Source organism: Exophiala aquamarina (genome assembly GCF_000709125.1).
Source record: "Exophiala aquamarina CBS 119918 chromosome Unknown aczIA-supercont1.1, whole genome shotgun sequence".
NCBI classification, from domain to species: Eukaryota; Fungi; Ascomycota; class Eurotiomycetes; order Chaetothyriales; family Herpotrichiellaceae; genus Exophiala; species Exophiala aquamarina.
Window position 1 is genome coordinate 3,645,640 of NW_013550587.1, and position 19,927 is coordinate 3,665,566.

At 49.9% G+C, this 19,927-nt stretch overlaps 9 protein-coding genes across 9 annotated transcripts; 4 read left to right on the forward strand and 5 right to left on the reverse strand.

The window, feature by feature from the left end:
• Positions 1-507: 507 nt before the first annotated feature.
• Positions 508-3,412, reverse strand: A1O9_01298 (uncharacterized protein; the record flags this gene model as incomplete). Its single annotated transcript, XM_013410457.1, has 3 exons — positions 508-740; positions 800-3,253; positions 3,337-3,412. The coding sequence occupies 3 exons, from the start codon at positions 3,410-3,412 to the stop codon at positions 508-510; spliced, it is 2,763 nt and encodes a 920-aa protein (XP_013265911.1).
• Positions 3,413-3,908: 496 nt separating this feature from the next.
• On the forward strand, positions 3,909-4,702 carry A1O9_01299 (uncharacterized protein; the record flags this gene model as incomplete). The annotated part of the gene is made up of 2 exons (XM_013410458.1): positions 3,909-3,961; positions 4,027-4,702. The coding sequence occupies 2 exons, from the start codon at positions 3,909-3,911 to the stop codon at positions 4,700-4,702; spliced, it is 729 nt and encodes a 242-aa protein (XP_013265912.1).
• A 1,095-nt stretch (positions 4,703-5,797) lies between these two features.
• Positions 5,798-6,549, reverse strand: A1O9_01300 (uncharacterized protein; the record flags this gene model as incomplete). The annotated part of the gene is made up of 2 exons (XM_013410459.1): positions 5,798-6,362; positions 6,422-6,549. The coding sequence occupies 2 exons, from the start codon at positions 6,547-6,549 to the stop codon at positions 5,798-5,800; spliced, it is 693 nt and encodes a 230-aa protein (XP_013265913.1).
• Positions 6,550-10,047: 3,498 nt separating this feature from the next.
• On the reverse strand, positions 10,048-10,914 carry A1O9_01301 (alcohol dehydrogenase (NADP+); the record flags this gene model as incomplete). The annotated part of the gene is made up of 1 exon (XM_013410460.1): positions 10,048-10,914. One exon carries the CDS (start codon positions 10,912-10,914, stop codon positions 10,048-10,050), a length of 867 nt encoding a protein of 288 aa, XP_013265914.1.
• A 920-nt stretch (positions 10,915-11,834) lies between these two features.
• Positions 11,835-12,187, forward strand: A1O9_01302 (cytochrome b5; the record flags this gene model as incomplete). Its single annotated transcript, XM_013410461.1, has 2 exons — positions 11,835-12,011; positions 12,110-12,187. 2 exons carry the CDS (start codon positions 11,835-11,837, stop codon positions 12,185-12,187), a joined length of 255 nt encoding a protein of 84 aa, XP_013265915.1.
• A 1,254-nt stretch (positions 12,188-13,441) lies between these two features.
• A1O9_01303 (flotillin) lies at positions 13,442-14,990 on the reverse strand (the record flags this gene model as incomplete). The annotated part of the gene is made up of 2 exons (XM_013410462.1): positions 13,442-14,500; positions 14,556-14,990. The coding sequence occupies 2 exons, from the start codon at positions 14,988-14,990 to the stop codon at positions 13,442-13,444; spliced, it is 1,494 nt and encodes a 497-aa protein (XP_013265916.1).
• Positions 14,991-16,794: 1,804 nt separating this feature from the next.
• A1O9_01304 (uncharacterized protein) lies at positions 16,795-17,619 on the forward strand (the record flags this gene model as incomplete). The annotated part of the gene is made up of 1 exon (XM_013410463.1): positions 16,795-17,619. One exon carries the CDS (start codon positions 16,795-16,797, stop codon positions 17,617-17,619), a length of 825 nt encoding a protein of 274 aa, XP_013265917.1.
• A 146-nt stretch (positions 17,620-17,765) lies between these two features.
• A1O9_01305 (uncharacterized protein) lies at positions 17,766-18,686 on the reverse strand (the record flags this gene model as incomplete). The annotated part of the gene is made up of 1 exon (XM_013410464.1): positions 17,766-18,686. One exon carries the CDS (start codon positions 18,684-18,686, stop codon positions 17,766-17,768), a length of 921 nt encoding a protein of 306 aa, XP_013265918.1.
• A 974-nt stretch (positions 18,687-19,660) lies between these two features.
• On the forward strand, positions 19,661-19,840 carry A1O9_01306 (tubulin binding cofactor A; the record flags this gene model as incomplete). The annotated part of the gene is made up of 1 exon (XM_013410465.1): positions 19,661-19,840. A coding segment is annotated over one exon (180 nt), but the record flags the coding sequence as incomplete, so codon positions are not given.
• Positions 19,841-19,927: the final 87 nt, after the last annotated feature.

A 19,927-nucleotide genomic window follows, 5' to 3' on the forward strand; every position in this document is an offset into this window, starting at 1 on the left:
CACTTTGGAAATATCGTCTTGAGACGGTGTTCGATTGATGCGTAGGGCTTGGGGGTGGGGTTTAGGCGAATTGGCTGAAATAGCTCATCGTGGAGGAAAAGGAGGTGGGGACCGAATACCACCATTGAGAACGTAATCTCTCACTGCTTAGGTAGTCAACTAGACACAACCCAAACCATTGTGTTGGGGTTTGACGATGTGCAGTGTTGGATTCATACTCAAACGAGAAGGAACCGCGATTCCATGTCTACTTCTTCACAAGACCAGCCGCAACCAATTAAAAACAAAGATCTGTTCGAGGACAAGAACATCATCTTATTTACATCTTTCATCATTTACGTCAATCATCTTTTGATTTCGACCGTCCACAACAGATGGGCACATCACTGTCGGTGAGCATTATCATTTGCCGTAACAGAATAGTACGCACGAATGCGGATGGTTCGTCCACGGTCCCGACCGCACATCAGCATCTGGGAATATGATAGTTCTCTCTACCCAGTTTCTCTAAGCCAATGCGTTGATCACTGCGCTTGCAAGCTCGGCCTCGTCCGTCCTTGCGCTCACTTTGACCGTTACACCTGATTTTGCTGTATACACCATCTTCACCAACGCCGCTACTCGTCCTCCAGAGACGGATTTGCCGTATAATTTGAGAGTATGTGTTGTATTGGACAGAGCGACGTCTGTACCTTCTAGAGGTTGAAGAGAAAGGGTTTTCGCCAATTGTTCGGTCGCATCTAGTAGCAACAAGTCAGTTTACATATGAAGCAGTTACCGGTTTCAGAATGCAACGTACCTGCCAAGCTCTTGATTGTGGATAGTTGTAGCGTTTCACTTGCTTCTTCACCATTTGCACCGGTTCCTTCCCACACGTGATCGAAGCTACCTGCAAAGGCAGGCATCACAAAGTCGGCGCCTGTCAATTCCAGGTTTTCGACTTCATACTCGTCTTCATAACCACCTTCTTCCGCCTCGCCGGTGTTGGGGTCAATTTCCTTGCTCGTGAATTTGAGAACATTGGTGAAAGTAGTAGTCGGGAAGGCTTGTTCACCGCCCAATTTCTTGAAGGCCACATATGCAACGCCAGGTTCATTTGTTTTCAATGCCGGTGCAGGGATGATATATTCTTCTTCTAGAGTTGGCTCATCCTCGTCCGAAGGTGATGCCAAAATAGTGACGTTCTCGAGGACAGTTTGGTCCATCGTATTCTTGATATCATACTGAAGCACAACGTGCTCCTTGAAGACATGTTTGACAACTGAAACAACATATTCAGTCTCACTCTCCGTTAACTCAACCACTTGACTGGATTTTAAGACTGGACCGTAGGCAGCCAACTCGGGGATTCTGGAGAAAATCTGGGTATATTTTTGTGCTGCAGCAGCAGCGCTTGGGGCTTCCGCAAGTCCGTTTGCCTTTGGTTTCGCCGGTCCGGTCGACGGTGCTTTGATGGTAGGAGTTGCTGTGGTGAGTTTCTTTGTTCGTTCCTCTGCAAGGGCTTGCTCTTGAGAGACAACAGGAACTGTCTTGATGTCGAATGCACTTGCAAACACGGACTTATCATCCGAAGTCACATACATAACAAGCTTGTGCTCGAAGGTTGATAAGGAAAACATCGAGTCATTCTTAATGAAGCGTTCAGCAATGTCATCCTCTTCTTGCATTAGTCGAAGATTCAACGCAGCTCGATCCCTGACCTCATCATCCGTGTCATCCAGACATCTTGTCAGGAGCACCTCAACGCTCTTCTTGACATCAGGATCCTTTTGTCCCACGCCAAATTTTGCGAGTGCGGTGACTGCAGCTGCTCTTACGAGCGCGTTTTCCAGGACAACTCTGTTGTAGATATATCGAATATACTTTGTTGGCTGGGGAGTTTTAGGACCTTCCGTACCGATGAGATGCAAGATTCGAACCGCCAGTTTCGTAAATTCACAATCCTCGATGAATTCGCAAAGGTGGGATAATGTTTCCTCCTTGCTACCAGGCACGAATTTTATCAAATCGAACATGCTCTCGACCACAGCGCGTTTGAATTCATAGCCGCCTTCATCCCTCAAAATTCCGCTCAAGAAAGTCAGCATACCCGCCTGTTTGTTGGGAAATTTCATGCAAAGGGTCCGGATTGCTTCTACTATCGTGATCTTGAATTCGTCAGTGATCTCGGCCATAAAGCTTGAAATTTGCTTCATGAGGCGGTCCACACTAGCTTCATTACCAGTCTTGAGCAGAGTGGTGATAGCGAAAGTAGCAATTGATCGGTTGCTATTGGAGATGAGAGCTTCGATGTCGGGATTAGCAGAATGAACAGCTTTTGGTTTGAAGGAGGCGAAAGTATGGAGAATGCGAATTGCTGCAAATTTCGTCACGGCTCTGGGAGAGGTCAAAAATGACTGAAGAACATGAATGGCCTGTGCAGCTTCAGCATCTGTGACATCTCTTAGAGCGCAGATGGCTTTAGCAGCCTCAAAGTTGACCATCTCGCTCTTATGTCGCAACCAAGCATCAAGCATCTGTGTCATTTGCTTTCTCAAGCTTGGGTCCTCCTCGGCAAGCCTAGCTGCGAGCCGCACCAACATCATCATACCGGCAGGGGATTTAACCGCCCCAGCAGCTCCGTACTGTTGGACCATCTTGACCAATGCCATTCTGTCATGGGACCTCATTTGATAGAGAAGGCCGATCGCGTGGTATTGATTCATGTAGTTGGTGTTCGCCGTTGCGAGTGAGTGCTGGGAACTCGTGGAGAAACTGAGGAAGCCTCCGCCTGACTTAGAGGAGGAGGCGGCCTCCTGAGTTTCGCTCTGCCATCTTCGGACCACATCTTTTGCAATTGGGAGGAGTTGATACGAGGAGACCAGGGCGGCTGAGGAAACAGCGGGCGATTTATCGACGATGGCGGTTTTGATCAATCGTTCAATGCCCTGGACGGTGGTCGCGTCGATGATCCTGCAGAGAGCACGGATCGAGTTTGCCTTGTAAACAATTTCGCTCCCGACGGTCATATCTTTCATTATGATGCTCGTGGACATGATGACATCCTGGGCTGTGCCAGCTAGCTCCTTGAGGATCAAATAGACCATTTGGCGGAGAGAAGGGTCCTTGTTCTGGAAGAGTTTCGAAATACCAAAGAAAAGGGTGGTGGCTTCGTTGGTAGGGAACTTCTCGCCGGTGAAGAGAAGTACACCGATTTTGGTGAGGAGAGTCCGGCATTTTCGAGGAGATATAGGTGAGGAATTGAAGAGTCGTGCTGCAGAGAGCGAGAAAAAGGGATCAGTGAGGTGCGTCTTCAACGACAGACAGTCAAATGTGTGGAAGTGGATTTTGGATTACCATCTTGGAAAACAGAGGTCCGATCCAGCTTGAAACTGGAGTGGTCGGCATCCTCGTCTTTCTTTGCGTAACTCATGGTTGAATTGGATCCCGCAGGGAGGTATCAAGTGAGGGAGCGGGAGCTATGGTGGAGGACGGGGATGCCCCAGGGCACACAGGATCTGTTAAGGGTGGAATTGTAGCGGACTACCGCGGAATAATCATTGCGGTATGAGACAGACGAGTAGAGCGATGGCTTAATGGGCCGAGTAGCCAGAGTCTGCGGAGAGAGTTCACGACAGCCTCGTGGGATCAAGTCTGTTGTTCGAGTTCAGAGGGAAGATGGACCGTAGTCAGTTACGGTGTCCTTGCCAATAACTTAATTTGTGTGGAGTTGAGCCCGGTTCAGTCACGTGAGAAGGCGAGGCGAGGGATGTTCACTGCACTCGGACTCAGCGCTGCACTGCCATGTCTATTTCTATTTCTATTTCTATATGGCTCAATCGCTGTTGCCTCGCCTTTCTTCCCCAACGTCTCAAAAACCCAACAACTCTTCATAACAAGAGAGAGGATTACGGTCCACCTATGCGATCATGGACATGCCAGTGAATGTCCCCGTGGACAATCCAAATGCCGACACAGAGTGGTCTGTCCACCCGAACCACGCAAAAAAGAACAAGAAAAGACCATCATTATTAACAGCGCCTGTAGGAACGACATACTCCGCAAACACGGTATCATCCCGGAGAAGCCACCAGACCCAGAGCCAATCATCCAAGAAGCTCTTATCGAAGCGGCCAAACGGGCACATGAAAACCGCCTCGAGGACAAGGACCTCGACGAACTCAACGACCTCGAGGACGAAGAGGACGCAGCATTTCTTGAGCGGTACCGTCGACAACGACTGGCCGAGCTGTCCACCCTGCAGAAGAAAAGCGTCTACGGCCAGGTGTTCCCACTCCAAAAACCGGATTATTCGCGCGACGTGACCGAGGAGAGTTCCAAGGCGTTTGTGCTGGTTAATTTGACCTCTTCCCTAGGCACCAACGTGGAGTCACGGGTCCTCACAGAACTCTGGCGTCAGTTGGCCGTTAAATTCGGCGACATTAAGTTTTGCGAAATCCGCGCGGATCTGTGCATCGAGGGCTACCCGGAACGCAATACGCCCACCATTCTTCTCTACAAAGACGGTGAGATTAAAAGACAAATTGTGACGTTACAGCAACTGAACGGTCCACGGACGAATCAAGAAGATATCGAGAGGGTTTTACTTGAGGTCGGTGCTGTTGCCGAGAACGATGTCCGTTTGAGGCGCAAAGGAAGTGATGAAGGGCTCAACGCAAGGAAGGAAGCGGTTGCTGACGATGACGATGACGATTGGGATTGAGTATCTGCGAACTACGATATATCTCCCACCGTTTCAATATTGCGACGGCCTTAATACGAGCGCTGGAAGGCTTGCTTGCACGGCCCCACAGATACCAAGGCGAATCCTGCAAAACCAGATCCATCCTGAAAGATGTCAACATCAAATCCAACCCTTCACAGCATGGTTGTTGTCTGCGTCGTCATCCACAGGATCTTCCTCCCCGGTATGGTGCAGATACAGTTGAGAGACAGTAACACCAGCCAGGAAGGGCTAGAACGCAAAGTCCCAAGTCCACGATCATCAGCATGTCGTGGGCCGATGATATGATCCCCAATCCAACACCAATTCATGAATTTGTTGTTGAAACCTAGTGCGGCTAACAGCACCAAACTTTCAAGTAATTGAACTGGCGGGTGGCCAAGTTCTCAGGGATTTTGTCCGTGATCTAGATTGAATAGCGGTGAAGCCAATACATGCAAAGTGAAGCTCCTTCTAAGGAAGCGCCTTTGCGGATATCCCTGGATTCTGTTATAATCGCGTCGATACCAGTGATTCGCCCTTGCAATGTGGGCTGCTCTCCTTCCTGATAACATAATAGTCTCTTCCTATTTTCTTACGGACGTCGTCACTGCCTTGTGCTGCAGCGTAGCAAGCGAGGTGAGCTGAAGGGTATGTATCACGTACGATGTACCCTGGTTGCGGGGCCAACAATCCCTGCGCTGATACTTGTCTGGAGTTCTCCTTATCTCACAGACGGCCTTGCGCCTGTCAACCGATGGGAACTGGTTTAGTCCAGCAAGTGCTCGCGGTTGGGGTGGGTGAGAGGAGCCGTACCCGCGCGTGCGACAACAACTTGAATATGACTCTGATGATCATCAGAAATTGCTAACCTCAGATCTCATCTGTATATGTACGAAATGGCCCCATCTGATGTGGTACACCACATTTCGTCAAACCCTCCTCCAAAAAATGCATTCCCTCCAATGATCAATAATATCAAATGCATGCTCCCAGAAACACCGACGCTAAATTTTCAGAGTGGACTGGTCTCGTACCCGAGGTTAAGGACAACGACGACAGGATATGTGAACTGTTACGCTTTGAGCGTAGTGATCAGATTAACTCATCCCGGCCCCCAGCAACAGCACTTTCCGCAATCGCTTGTCGGATGTCGCTTTCCAGGAATATCGGTCCCTGTCCATCGCAGCGTGCCATCTTCTTGAGTCGCTCACAGACATCGCCAACGTCTACCAAGCCCTTTCGAAACAGTTCGTGTGCTTGGATGTAGTCCCATGTGGCGCCCGAACCCATCATTGGCTCACCAGTCTCATCGTCCACTGTCAGAGTTTTGAGCGTACTGAAGTGGGCGTACTTAGAACTCAAATCCATGCCAGAAGCCACACTGCTAGCCGGAGAGCGGCCCTTTGTTGGCACATCTGTTGGTACGAAGCCTAGAGGGCCCACTAGTTCGTCTGGTTCCTCCAAAAAGGGAGTTGGGCCATTGGAAGCGGAGCCAGACGTGGCGCGAAGGATTTCATTCTCAGTGGCGATCTTTGCCAGCTCTCTTCGTAGGCGCTCATTCTCGCCATTTAGAGTGACGGATTGGTGCTGGAGATTGGTGAGCTTGGTCTCCAAGTCTTTGACGTGCCTTTCTTTTCTCTCTCGGAATGCGCGTTGCCTGCGAGAAATCACGTTCAGTCTTCAAGGAATAAGGAGGTACACAGCGACATTACTTACGCTGCTCTGTTCTGGGCCTTTCTCCGACTTTGTTGGGGGGTCAAATTATCCTTCTCTTCACTGCTACTTCTGGTAGGTCCGGCATCGTCTGGGGTTGCATCGTTCGTAGGCATAGAAACGTTAGCCATGTCCACGTCGGGCATTGAGATCATGGAATCGTGTCGAGCATTTCTTGGTGGAGATTGATCTGTTACGGGATGTGGCTGGGCCAAAAAGGTGGAAGGATCATAGTGGAAACTCTGCTGAAATGCAGCAAAGGCAGCATCATACTGGTCCTGTGCGCCTTGTCAGAGCAAGGAAAGATGATATACATTGGGATACCTACAGTTGATGGAGCGGTCCGGAAATCATCCAACTGCGGGGCATGTGATGCAGATGGTGTATGTTGGATCCCACCGAAGAATTGGTATGGCTGAGGAGCAGAGGTGAAGTAAGAGAAGTCCATCTCGTCACCACCTTGTCCGAAGGGACAAAGTGAGGAATGTTCCAGATGACGCTTAGGCTGCGCCGGGGGAGATTATCGCGATGCTTCGAGTACCTCGTCCCGTCGCAAAGGCGTCTGCAACAGTGGAGATCCGTGATGGAATAGGATGATGGAGTTGGACGTTCGGCACGGTAAACACGGTCTAGAGTATCTATGTGTTTGCCACAACTGATATCAAAATGGTGACAGGTCGCCCTAATTGCCAGCAAATGGACCGAATAACTCGAAAGCGTTGAGAACAAGGCTGATAAATATGCAGGCCGAGGGTGAGCGAGTGGATGGTTCGTAGGTGCATAGGTAGTATAGAGCAGGTCTTTGGGTTGCCACAGGTGTTACTACTACCAACTGGCTACAAGGAACATCATCCTTTCGAAGAAACGGCTCGGCCTGGAGATTGAGGATCTCGTAGATTATGGAGAGGCAACAAAAATGGTATCGCAGATAGAATGGGAGAATGGAAGACGATTCGTGGGTGGTTCTTGCGGGTTACCTGATCAGGACTATTCAGGACGCAGGAGTGGCAAAAGAGCGATGGGGGACGGGGGACGGCCGTGGGAAATACGGTGGCGTAGGTGAGAGAAACCAACGACGAGGTGGAAGGGATTGAGGAGATCGACGCAGGTTTGTAGTGTTTGCAGGGCGCCGTTGCTTAAACATGCGGAGGGGCAGTTTTTGGTAGTTATCATCGGGCGGCATCGCTCCACAATCCAACGAGCGAACAGACGAATCGTTGAGTGCAACAAATTGCCAGCCAATCTCTACCTGGTAGGCAGGCTCAATTGCGGCAGGAGACTAGCCGTTAGCTAGTAGTCTCGAATCGACAGCGCATGGGACCGGAGCCGGGGTTCTGAGTTTTCGTGTTTAGTGTTGGCGTTGGGCGTAGTACGGAGTGCTATGAGCGACCCGTCGACGGAGTATTTGGTGGGTGGATAGCAGGGGATACGAGACGGCAGAGTAGGTGGGTAAAGGATGTACTGTACGAGTATGTGAGCTTGGGCGACGAAGCTTAGGGGCTGTCAGGGCTGTAGTCTTTAGGCTTTAGGCTGTAGAGGCCCTAGCTACGAGGTAGGGCCTAGGGTTGTACGAGTATATCCCGAATACAGGGTACCATAGATGGACAGAGTGACTCGCCCTTATGGTACAATGACAGCACTAACGATACACCAGGTGGCGAGAGGTGGTATTGACAGTCATGACTTTGACTTCTATACCGGTAATCCGTACGAAGTAGAAGTGAGGAGATAGAGGCAGAGTAAGGATGGGAAGGACCCAGTCATCAAAGCATCGCCTTCAAGACAGGTATAGGTACTGAGTACTCGGTAGCACAGTACATATGTGGCACTCGTACCTATCGTTCGCCGCTCGCTTGAACTCCGCAGCAATGACGGGGGATTATGACAGCTGTTTGAAGCTAAGGAAGCAAGGCTTTTGCTTGGACCAGGGCGTTCCCAGGCGGCATCAACTGAGTAAGCAGCCGCAATAGGGCAAGAACCCACCCCTGAATACCAAGTATGTGCATCTCCGTATCATAAGTTCACAACGGCCCATGCACGCAAAGGGGGGGGACCAATCTGAGGCCTAACCGACCGGTCGAGGACTGAAGAGGATCATTCTCTGGCGTTTCCACTTGTTGGCCCTGTGGCATATTGGACGCTACACGACGTTCAAGTTTGCACACCGTAAGCACCCTGTTTGCGCTTGGGCTGACCACTTCATCTCTTGATCGTCGGCATGAGTGCTGCCGAGAGGGAAATTGGGGACAGATGACGGTCCATTTCTGAGCGTCACGGAAGAAATTCACGACTCAGCACCTCTACCCCTGGGTCCTAACTCCCTCAGCTGAAGTGGACTATCTGACTCTATCCAGAAGCTCCCTTTTCGCCCTCCCAGGACTCGTACTCCGCATGAATACTCCATGCTTGTAGGTCCTCGGGATGTGCGCATGGGCATGGTAGACATACCTAAGATACGAATTCGAGGGCACAGGGCCCCCAGTACGGAGTTCTTAGGCACAAGCCTTCCCCTTTGCCGTAGCCGTGGCCGTGGCCGTGGCCGCATGCCTGTTACTCCAGAAGCCATTGAGGGGCGAAAGAAGGCGGGCGCTAATCGCTCCCTCCCGCCTGGTTCACAAAGTTTGTGGGTATGAAAGGATCAAGGTCGCAACCAGCCGAGGGTCTTTTGACCTTACCTCGTATCATCTGTGGTTGTAGGTAATGTTCCAAAGATTCTCCGATGCTCAGTTGGGCAAACGGTTAACTAGATATGAGAGGCGAGCACCCAATTCAGGAGAAGACCATGAAGCCACTGCACATAGTCAGCTCTGACTTTCAAGCAGTTCTACCCTGCACTCCGTACGGAGTACGGCGTGCTTCAATACTCGTATAGTCGGGCCAACCAATACCGAGTATACAGCACATGGAGGGCTAAAATGATGTCGGCGAAGACGTAGAGCTAACCAAATCGTCATCTGCAAGCTGCGGTCAACGCCGTCTGGAGATCACTTGATGGTTGGTGAATTTTACGAGTAGACATTCTGTGCATGTTTGAGGTTTGATTGCAAGCTAACAACTGATTATTCATTCGGATCGACGTGTCTTTGTCGGCGTAGTCATGCTGCTGGCTGCTGGCTGCCGCTGCCACTGGTCCTGGTCCTGGTCCTCCGCAATAACTAAGCGGTGCCTTGCATCCAAGAGGATTCTGCTTCCTCCTGTATTCCCATCAAAATTCCACCTTTCATGAAATCCCTGAGCAGTTCAGTTGCCAAACCTGTCACCCGGACTGCACCGATGCCCGGTCTCCTTAGCTTGAGAGTTCGACTGTTGGCGCCTGCTCCGAATATGGAAAGCCCGATTTCTCTCTTCCTTTTTAGCGGAATAACGATCGTTTGTGGATCGTCCTGCTTTGTTTTCTATTTCGGTGTCATGTGATGGACAAACTAATGCGCCACTATGACGTGGGAAAGTTGTCTCGACTGCCGCCGGTGTACAGTTAGCGTACATAAGACTCTTGACTGGCGATATTTTCTGGTGTTAATATGTATTCCTACACTGGCTGTCTTAATAATGCGTTCATCACTAGTGACACAACCCCCAATTTGCAGAGTGTTCGTCCAAAGTAGCGCCTTTTTGATGCTCACGTTTGACTAGTCGGTATCAACCGGATCCCAATCTGTAACTAGATATTCATCTAGATTGTCCATCTGTTGGACATCCTCGATCGAGATCTCAAAATTCCCAATATCTCCATTTTCTTCGATTCGTTCTTTTGACACGCTTTTCGGCAGTGGGATGTATCCGTGCTGCAGGCTCCACCTGATCATCAGCTGAGCCGGTGTACACTTGTATTTTTGAGAGAGAGCCACGATCGTCGGGTGCTTCATACGAAGTGCCCGTGCCAGTGGCGCGTATGCTTCCACCACAATCCCAAGCTTTTGGCATGCCTCGACGATGTTTGTCCTCGTATTGAAAGGGTGAACCTCGATCTGGTTAACTGCTGGCATGATCCGGGGTTTCGATGATGAAAGTTCTTCGAGATGTTTGACCCCAAAATTGCTCACTCCGCCAATTTTGATCTCGCCATCTTTGATAGCATCCTCCACCGCTCTCCAACTCGACAATCGAGCTTGCTTACCTCCATAAGGGCTATGAAGGAGGAATACATCAATATAGCCCAGGCCACTTGTTTTGACAGACTGGGAAATCGATTTCCTCGCCGCTTCATAGGTCGCGTTGGAAGCCAATTTAGAGGTGAAGAATATGTCTTCCCGTGTCAGCCCGGTGGTGTTTAAGGATTTGTCATTCAAGAATGATAGAATAGCTTGACCACAATCTTTCTCATTCCTGTACATCTGAGCACTGTCGACTGCTCGATATCCAGCTTTCAGAGCCCAAATGACAGCTGAGGATGCTTCACGCCCTGACATAAGATAAACGCCGAGGTGAATTTGAGGAATGGAAAGTCCATTGGACAAGGAGATCCGCGTTGACAGGGAGAAGTCATTTGGCGCCATTCCAAAAGTCTCGGTGCGTTGACACACAAGTGGCCAGGTATTGAGTACTTACGACTAGTAATTGTTCAGCATCAAACGCTAGGAGAAAAGATAGTATCGTGGGATTGGCCTGGACATCCACGACTTCCAAAGCTCGAACACCACAAGCGATGACGTGAAAGAAGCCCAAGACTACGGGGGATCTTCTACGGCGCAGCAGGTAGAGGGCTCGGCGTCTTCTCCTCCGGTGGGTTTGTATAAGGAAGAATTGCGTGATCTGAAAATTGACGTGCCGTACAATATCAATACACAGTTTACCAACAGAGGCCAATGCACTGGCAAGAGACCAAAACCACAACCATAGAGATAGATGCTTACATTATTGTTTTATTCTCGACGGGTTGATGAGAAGCCCACCACAGAGACATTTACAGAGTCAATATCACATTAGGCCATCTCGCCATTGTTGCTGGGAATAGTTATCATCATTCGAGGGGATCCAATTGCATCCTACCAAAATCGGCTGACCGGCTACCACCCCGTCCTCCCGCATCGCTCCCCCGGGCCCAGGCAACTTGGGAACCTCGGCATCTCTCCAGTGAAGTCGTGGTCGGCACAGTCAAACCTTTCGATAGTCATCAAGTCCACCGATTGTTAAATCCTCTCATTCCACCTTTTCCTTTCGTTTTTCATCTAGATTAGGAACTGACTTTCCCGCAACGTGTGTACACCAGTCTGAGAGCGACTATTACCTGCAAAGCGTCAATTGCCCGTATTACCCCTTATCTGTCAATTTCGGCGCAGATCCTATCCAAAACCTAGATCACCCCATCGTCTGGCCTCCTTCTCGGCACTCTTCAATTCGCGGACTCCCTTGATCTTCAACTTGACCCTAATATCCACCTCATCTGCCTCAACTCAGGCCCCGCCTCCTCTACAAGATGTCGAAAGTATTCACCGCAGCAGATGTCGCCAAGCACGACCAGAAGGCGAAAGAACTCTACATTATTGTCGATGGCACCGTGTATGATGTGACAAACTTCGTGGATGAACATCCCGGTGGCGCGAAGATTTTGAAGAGAGTCGCGGGCAAAGACGCCAGTAAACAATTTTGGAAGGTATGTTTGTATCCCCCGTGCGTCGATCGGCTTCGAGAGTCGAGACGATGGGAAACGTATGGAGCCAATGCTGGATTATTTTACTTACGGCGCAATAGTATCATAACGAATCAGTCCTCAAAAAATACGCAGCGAAACTCAAGATCGGCGAAGTCGGCGACAAAGCCAAGTTGTAGAGCCTCTCGATTGCTGCTCGCAAAGTTCCTGTGGCTCGAAGTCGCACTCAACCTTTATATGCATGATAGACGGGAAGACCAGATCTGTCCATGAAATCCTATCCTACACGTGGGAATCGCAAGAAGAACTCATTTCCATTCAATATAAAGCGACCTTGTACGTAGTTTCGGAGCGTCATGCAGATGTCGGCCTGGAGTAGAAATCACGTACGACACCGGAGGAAAACGAAAGAGAAATCACATCATGTTGATGATAATGTACATATCCATCTATTTCGACAAGTCTAGAGAATAATAGACCTTATGATCCCAGAATCGTTGGGCCATTGTGTTCTCTTGGCTTCTCTCCCTCGATGCAGCCTCACCGAAAGCCCCCCCATGGCCTCGTGCCCATGACCCACCAGCTGAGCAGTATCCCAGTGAACCAAATCATCCACCGTTACAGCCTTGTCCAAGGCTGACCCGCCATCGAAAAATCTCTCTTGAAAAGTAACACTGTGATTTTGGAGCCCATCAGTCAGTCAGCCCACGTATTCGTACCGTCATCTCCGAGGCAATCTACCCTAGTACCTAGCGCGAGAGATTCACGCACCATGGTGGGCACTAGGGTGACAAGAAACTAGCAATGCATTCGGGGAACACCGCGGTTGACATTATTGATCTTAGAAACAAAGTCTGCCTGCCTTCAGTCAGGCACAAACGACGGCTGCAAAGGCTGTAACGAGGCAAGAGACCCAAATATTAAGGTGTTCAATCTCTCGAGATAAAGCCGTGTAGAGGGAAATCTCATGCCATCTCCTGATGCTGTCTTCAAGGTTTGGTGCTGACAAACTGCCGAGTTATCAATGTGGGAGGAGGCAGACTGACCAGGTATGTAAAAGCCACGGGAAACATCTCTCTTTGCGGCCTGCTGTGTGCCCTTATTCCCTGCACTTGCAGAATGGAGGCCTCAAACTTGGTCAAGCAAGAATCAGTAGGCTCGGTTTGCAATTCTTCGTCATTCGTGGTATATTAACTGGCAGTCGTAATATTATACAAAAGGAATAAGCGACTAGTAAAATTACAACCACTTGAAGCCTTGCAGGCCTTGTACGTTCAAATGTTCAATGCTCCGACGGACAAGACAGTAAACCAGTCAAGCAGCATGCACAACAACCTCCATTCGCTCGCAATGAAAAAAAGTATAGGCGGCTCGACACAACCCTCAGCCCATCAAGACAACCTTACCTGACACGCTACTCTGTTCATTTAGCGCTATTTAGTATTAACCAGCTTTCGCTTGTCGTCGGTAGTCATTTGACCATTGAGTTTGGTGGGTTGCGCTGTGTATCCTGCACCTTCGCCCTTGGGCATCTGCAGCATCCAGTTTGGTGGGGTGATACCAGTTTGTTCCTGGATTGTGCTAAAGAGTGGTGGGAGGCTCTGCATAAGATTCTTGATTGGCGCAAGACCCGCAGCCTCAGCTCCACTTCCGCTTCCATCAGGTCCGGTATTCCAGACGGTAATCTTTGGCTGTAAGCCCTGGACAGCTTTGGCGTTAGCAAGAGCCAGTTTCTCATAGGTGTTCTCCTTAAGCATCATATACGTAAGGAGGCCTTGTGGACCACCAAATGCCTCAGCAAGAGATTTGAATGCTTCTGCCTGTGCTTTGGTCGCCTCTGCTTCCTTCATCTTTGCATGATACATGGCATCGGCCTCTTTCATCTGCCGCTCAACCGCGGCTTGAATCTGTCGCTGCTGCGTGAAGAGTTGGGCATCGGCGTCTAGCTTTTCGGCGTATGCTTTGGCATCGGCAGATTTGGATTCACGGTAGAACTGAGCATCTGCATCCTGCTGAGCAGTCTCTTTTGAGATTTGGGCTCTAACCAGGTCCTTCGCACGAAGTCTTTCGAGCTCAGTTGCCGCCTTTTTCATCTCGACGTCTTTCTGCAACTCTGCATCGCGTGCTTCGGCGGCTCTGCGAGCCCTGATCTGTGCGATCTGAATGCCCATGTCCAAATCGGTCTGCTTGTTTGTGAGCTCAGCGTCTGCCTGTGCTTTATCAGCTTTCCGTTTGGTTTCTAGGACGGCCGTCTCGGCTTCAATCTTGGAGATTTCCTGTTTGGTGTGCCCTTTCTTGCCAGCTTCGCCAATCTCGCCGCGCATGCGGGCCTCAGCCACATCAATACGTGCTTGGTTCGAGGCGCCCTCATGGGCTTTCCGTGACAGGAATGCGAAATACTCCGAGCCAGGGGTATCTTGGAGTTCTTTAACGTTGGCATTGTAGATGCAAAGGCCGAACTGGTCGAGTTCCTTCTGAACATTCTCAATAACCTAGAGAGGGGACATCAGCTTTTGGATCCGGGGGCCAGCAAGTTTGTAACCATACCTTTTGTTTAAATACCTGCCGCTCTTTGAAAATTTCCTCCATGGTCATGGAACTGACAATGACTCTTGTCTCACCCTCGATGATGCCCTTGACAATGTCTTGAACATGGCCTCTCTGCGTTGGGACAATTACCTCACCCGCCTTCCTAGTAGAGTTCCCCGGCGTGCCATCGGGATTTCCACTCAAAAGGAGGGCATATTTCTTTAAAGCTTCAGGCTTATTGTCGGGACCGATAGTGAATACCGCCGGAAGAGCAAACTGCAGCTTCTCAATGGTCATGGCCTGGAGGTTGAGAGAAAAATCAAAGGGGGAAACGGAAATGCGGGCGACCCGTTGCCATGGATAAACGAAGGCTTTCTTCACAATTCGGACATCCTCGACGCCAGCACCAGTGACGACGAGATATTCGCTCGCATCCGAAATGTGGTACCACATTTTGAGGTTGGATTTGGTTAGAAATGAGTCGGTATAGGGTCAAAGGTCAGAAAGATAGGACGTGGGAAGAGAACAAGTAACGACTGATGCAAGTGACAAAGAGGAAGGAATGAAAGTTAGTCTAGGAGGTTGAATATGACACAAAAGGATTCTGTGTCTCAAAGTGATTGATGGGAAAGAAAGGAGATGCAAACAAGTAGGTGGTGATGTACAATTATATACACGAAACTTGTATAGTTTATACAGGAGGTTCAGGCTCAGCCTCCTCTTCCTAGGTGGTTAGTTTGAAAAGGTATGTGATAAACATGGATCCTGAGCCTCCAAGGTACCGACTGATGCCCCGGCGCGAGGCTGCCTTCGTTGGATATCCAATCAGATCATGCCCTAGATACCATGTGCTAGTCAGTAATTGACTTCCAAGAGACAATTAAGAGTCATTCTCAATGCCGACTGAGCAGAAAGACCCATACATGAAAGCAGTTGACCAGTCAGAAAGCCTTCCATCACGGCTTCCAGAATATTTCCGCTCCAAGATGGGTCCGGTCAAAGGTCACGCGGATACCAATCAGGCATTCCACCGGTGGGGGGCTTCCTAATCGTTAATACTATTGATTCTTCTTATCTGCCTTGCGGGATTGGCATGTACAGTAGTAACTAAGACAATGCGCATTTCCTAACGGTGGGGTCCAAGAAATATGCCGTGAATACTCTCGGATATTCGGCATGGAGGGCGTAGGCGATTCTTGTCTCGTTTTCTTGGAGATGGGTCAACTTTCACAGTCTACGAAACATAGTTCCGTGGAGCAAACGAAGTCTCACGGCAAGACGGAGCTCTGCTATTTAATAATGGGGCGCAACACTGAAGACGAGAGAACTACTCCATGAGTACAGCCTGTCTTTAGTGGAGTTAGGATAAACCTTGCTAGCCTGCAATGCCTGGTTAGACCACTCGGAGTTGTCCAATGATCACTTGCAAGTGGAGATTCGCCGCGTAGCACTAGTGCGGGGTCTTGGTACAGTAGCTCACTAAGATGTTTGGACACGAGGCGCAGCACAAATCAGCCTGACCTCCCAAGTTCCCACGGTACATTGTTCTCCAAACCATTGCACGTGGTGTAGGACTCTCATTCCGGGCCATTCCCCCTTGCCTTGCTGTCACTTGATCATCTCCGTCATCGATGCAGATCACCTTCTCACTCACGGACTATTGAGGTTATCGTACTACGTACTCGGATTCGGAGAGGAGTCTACCGAGTAGGAGTGTGTGGAAAGCTTCTGGACACCCAGCTTACTTTCTGGATGCAATCCTTAACGGCTCGGTTCGGTTCAGCTGTCACTGTGCCACGGTGCCTAATGGGCTATCTGGTTTGCTAAGGCGGAATTCGAAAGCAATAGTTGTCAATCGATATAGTGGAGCGACTTTGTACTCTTGTCGATGTCCCTCATGCGACTCGCAGTCACCGGTTTCGTTACAGCTAGTCCTTCCCAAAATCGATAGCAAATTGACCTTGCGACTTTTAGCAAAAATATTCCTCACAATCCTAGTTAGGGTCCAAAGTACTCAGTCTAGAGTATTGATCGAGGACATTCTCATCAATTTTCAGAACTCACGACCAGGCTGAGGCTCCAGGCCCCCTCCTATCTCCCGCAGTCCATACCCCCTTCTCCAAATGTGACTGCGTGGAAGGTAAAAGCATTGGATTTCACTGACCATTATCGACTCCCTAGTTGTCTCAGGCACATGCTTCCAACACCTCAATCATCATTCCAAAGACGAACAACAAGAACATATTCTATTGTACCAATGTCAAAAGCTACCTTCCCCCAATTTGAGGATGCGGATCCAGTTCCTAGTTATGAGGACTCGATCAGCTCAAATACCTGGACTAGTACTGTCTCACAGGCACGCTTGGCGAGAGAAAAATCACCATCCGGCGGTACCTCATCAATAACTTCAATGATTCGACACGAACGGACCCGGCGACTCCAATCTCTGATTGATTCACACATCCTTCCGTGCTTCTCCTCATATCTCGCCAACGCTGTCAATAACTTGACGATCCTCATTATTCCCTCGGGCTCATTACCCTCTACGCGCACAGAGCTGAGTGCTGCAAATGTGGTAGCTCCTCCTTTCCAGAGCCTTTCCACCACCGGTACTGTAATATATCTGTCCGGTGAGGATAATGGCGCCAATTTCTGGACCCAGGCGTCTGTAGTCCAGGAGCTTGACACCCTTCTGCACCGAGAGCTTTCAGGGAAATCCCCACAGCAGGACCCGTTGAGCGAGCGGCACGAGCCAAGGGTTCAATTCGAATGCCGATTGACGCCGCAGTCTACTCCCGGATTACCTGAAAGACCTCAAAAGAAGCCGTGGTTCAAACGTGGATTGCCGCAATTGCCTGGGCCGGACCATGATCCTACTGGTGAAACGGGAAAGTGGGATCTTGGCTGGCGTAGTCCAGAACCCGACTCAAAAGAGACTGCCACGATGAGAACACTACGCCCGGACGAATTTGCAGTGCGTACTAAGCTCCAAGATGCCAGTCTTCGAACGGAGAGTGAGATGGGTTTATTAGAGACTACGACAGTAAGATGTATATGGGTGCAGGTAGAGGTGGGGGCTTAGTGGACAGGACGAACGGATTGCTCAGGTAAAGACTACGAAGGAAGACGCTGAAGGTGATCAAGACGCGAGACAGGTCGACTGCATATCATTTTCTAAAACTTCATCCAACGACTTTTGGAAGGACAGCAAGTTTTCTCGCCAAGCAGTCAGGGAACAAAAACCGTCCTATCTTTCTTTGCCCCCCATGCAGCCTCGGCGTCCTCCAAGTTCCGTTCTTTCAGATCCAAATTTGGCAATTTGCTCACGGCATCCAAGAGGGAGGGTAGTTCCTTGCCAAATTGGGGGAAAGACCACGCTCCAGGGCCCGAGCCCCTGATTGTAATATTCTTCTCACGCAGTATCGCTCCGGAGAGAGGAATCTCTTGTCCTGCCAGTGTTCCGATCTGCACAACTTGAGTAGGCACCGAGGACTTCAAGGCCTTGAATAAGGCCAGAATATTGGGTCCCCAAAGATAATCAAGGATAACATCAACATCACCAAGGGACGAGTAATCGGTTTGTTCGGGATTGTCGTTCAGAACGATCCGTTCATCCAGGTCAATGGCGGCCAGCTCCTTTGCGTTTCTGGCAAGACCGATCACTCGCCCGGCACCCAAGCTGCGGGAGAAATGAACGGCAACCTTGCCCGAGATGGCTGTAACTCCGACGATGGCGACTGTGAAATTTGGTCGGAGGCCTTCGGTTCGAGTCCTGAGCGCCATCCAAGAACTCATCCCAGGATTGACCAAACCGGCTATTTGAACAGGGCTGGCTCCAGAAGGAACGGGAGTGATTGCAACTTTGGGAACGTTTATGGTTTCCGCAAAGGCTCCTCCCTGGGAGATGCTGTTGAAGTAGACGGTTTGGCCATCGGGTGTGGTGCCAACGCCATCGGCACCCGGGATATAAGGGAGAGTTGCAGTTTTAGTGCTGTAGTGGGTGCCGGTGACTTGGCCTCTAACGAGTTGATGGAGTCCGGCGGCGAGAACTTTAAGGGTGACTTGGTCTGATGATGGAGCAGGAGGTGAAGGATGATCGGCTGTGAAAGTGGCGGGAGCACCCCAGTTTGTGATGGTGATTGCCTTCATAATAGGATTGCGTTGGGAAGATGTGGTTTTCGATAAGAGCTCGAAAGTCATAAACTTGACAAGAGTGGTATTATGATTTCAACCTACAGAAGCGACAGGGTTGTCCTCATTTATACCTTAACAAAAGTTTTGTGGTATAGGGTTTCGAAATCCTGTACCGTTGCGCCCTGCTCATGTGAACTCGGCCGGGACTTTTGCTTACGTAGGCTGGAATCCTAAACAAGGCACCTGGATGGGACAGCCCATTGCATGTGCCATCGGCCTCTCTTGACGCATCCACGACCATCTTTGTCATCATTGGATGCGCCACTCGCATGATTTTTTGGGCGATCCCTTCCGAGTGCTTGGTCAACCCGTGGCTTGATTTGACGTCGCCAGAACGTGGTCAATTGCCGACTAGAAATTGCGCGATTCCAGACCAGAAGCGGATGGAGACGCTGCTAAGCTAGACGCTTCTGACTACAATGTCGTTCTCAAGGCTTACCATACAGGTATCGTGCGAAAATCACGAACCAGCCGCAATTCGGAGTGATTTTGAGTTGCGTGGATCTGTGCTATTAGAGATCCTGCGGAAGAGGTTCGCGTGCACCAGATATAGTAGCAAACTTCACCAGCTCTCCAAAATCTACCCGTCGTACAGTGAGCTATGCAAGTAGAGAGAGCCACATAGATGTCTGCTGTACTCCGTAGGTGGTGTGTGTAGTCAAAAGCATAGATACCTACGAGTATGTACCCGACCCAAGCTGCAGCCTGGGAGTGGCGTTCTACGCGCCAAGCCCACCAACTCTCGCGCCGTCGTGCTGGCTCCCCCTTCCTCTGCAAGGCCCCAGACGTCATACTCATCAGTAACTTCGTCAAAACACCAAACATTACAGTAGACAACGCAACGCAGCGCAAGTTTCAAAATTATAACTGTGGAATGCTCCCACACCCCACGTTTACTCCTAATTCTCTGTATTTTCGCACACAACAATATCATGGCACCCAGCCAAGTCCAAATCGCGACATCCTCGCTCCAGCGCTTGCTCAAGGAGGAAAAGTCGTATTTCAAAGAGCAAGAGCAACAAGAGGCGCGGATTGCGAAATTGGAAAACCAAGCTCCCGGCAGCACCGGTGATAGTGACGGGAATGAGGAGTTCCAGCTGAAACAGGAAGTATGTACTTGCTTTGCCTTGATTTGCTGTTGCTTTTCCTTTTCCTATTTCGTCGCGAACATCAGGGAAGTCCGCTACGTTGCTAGG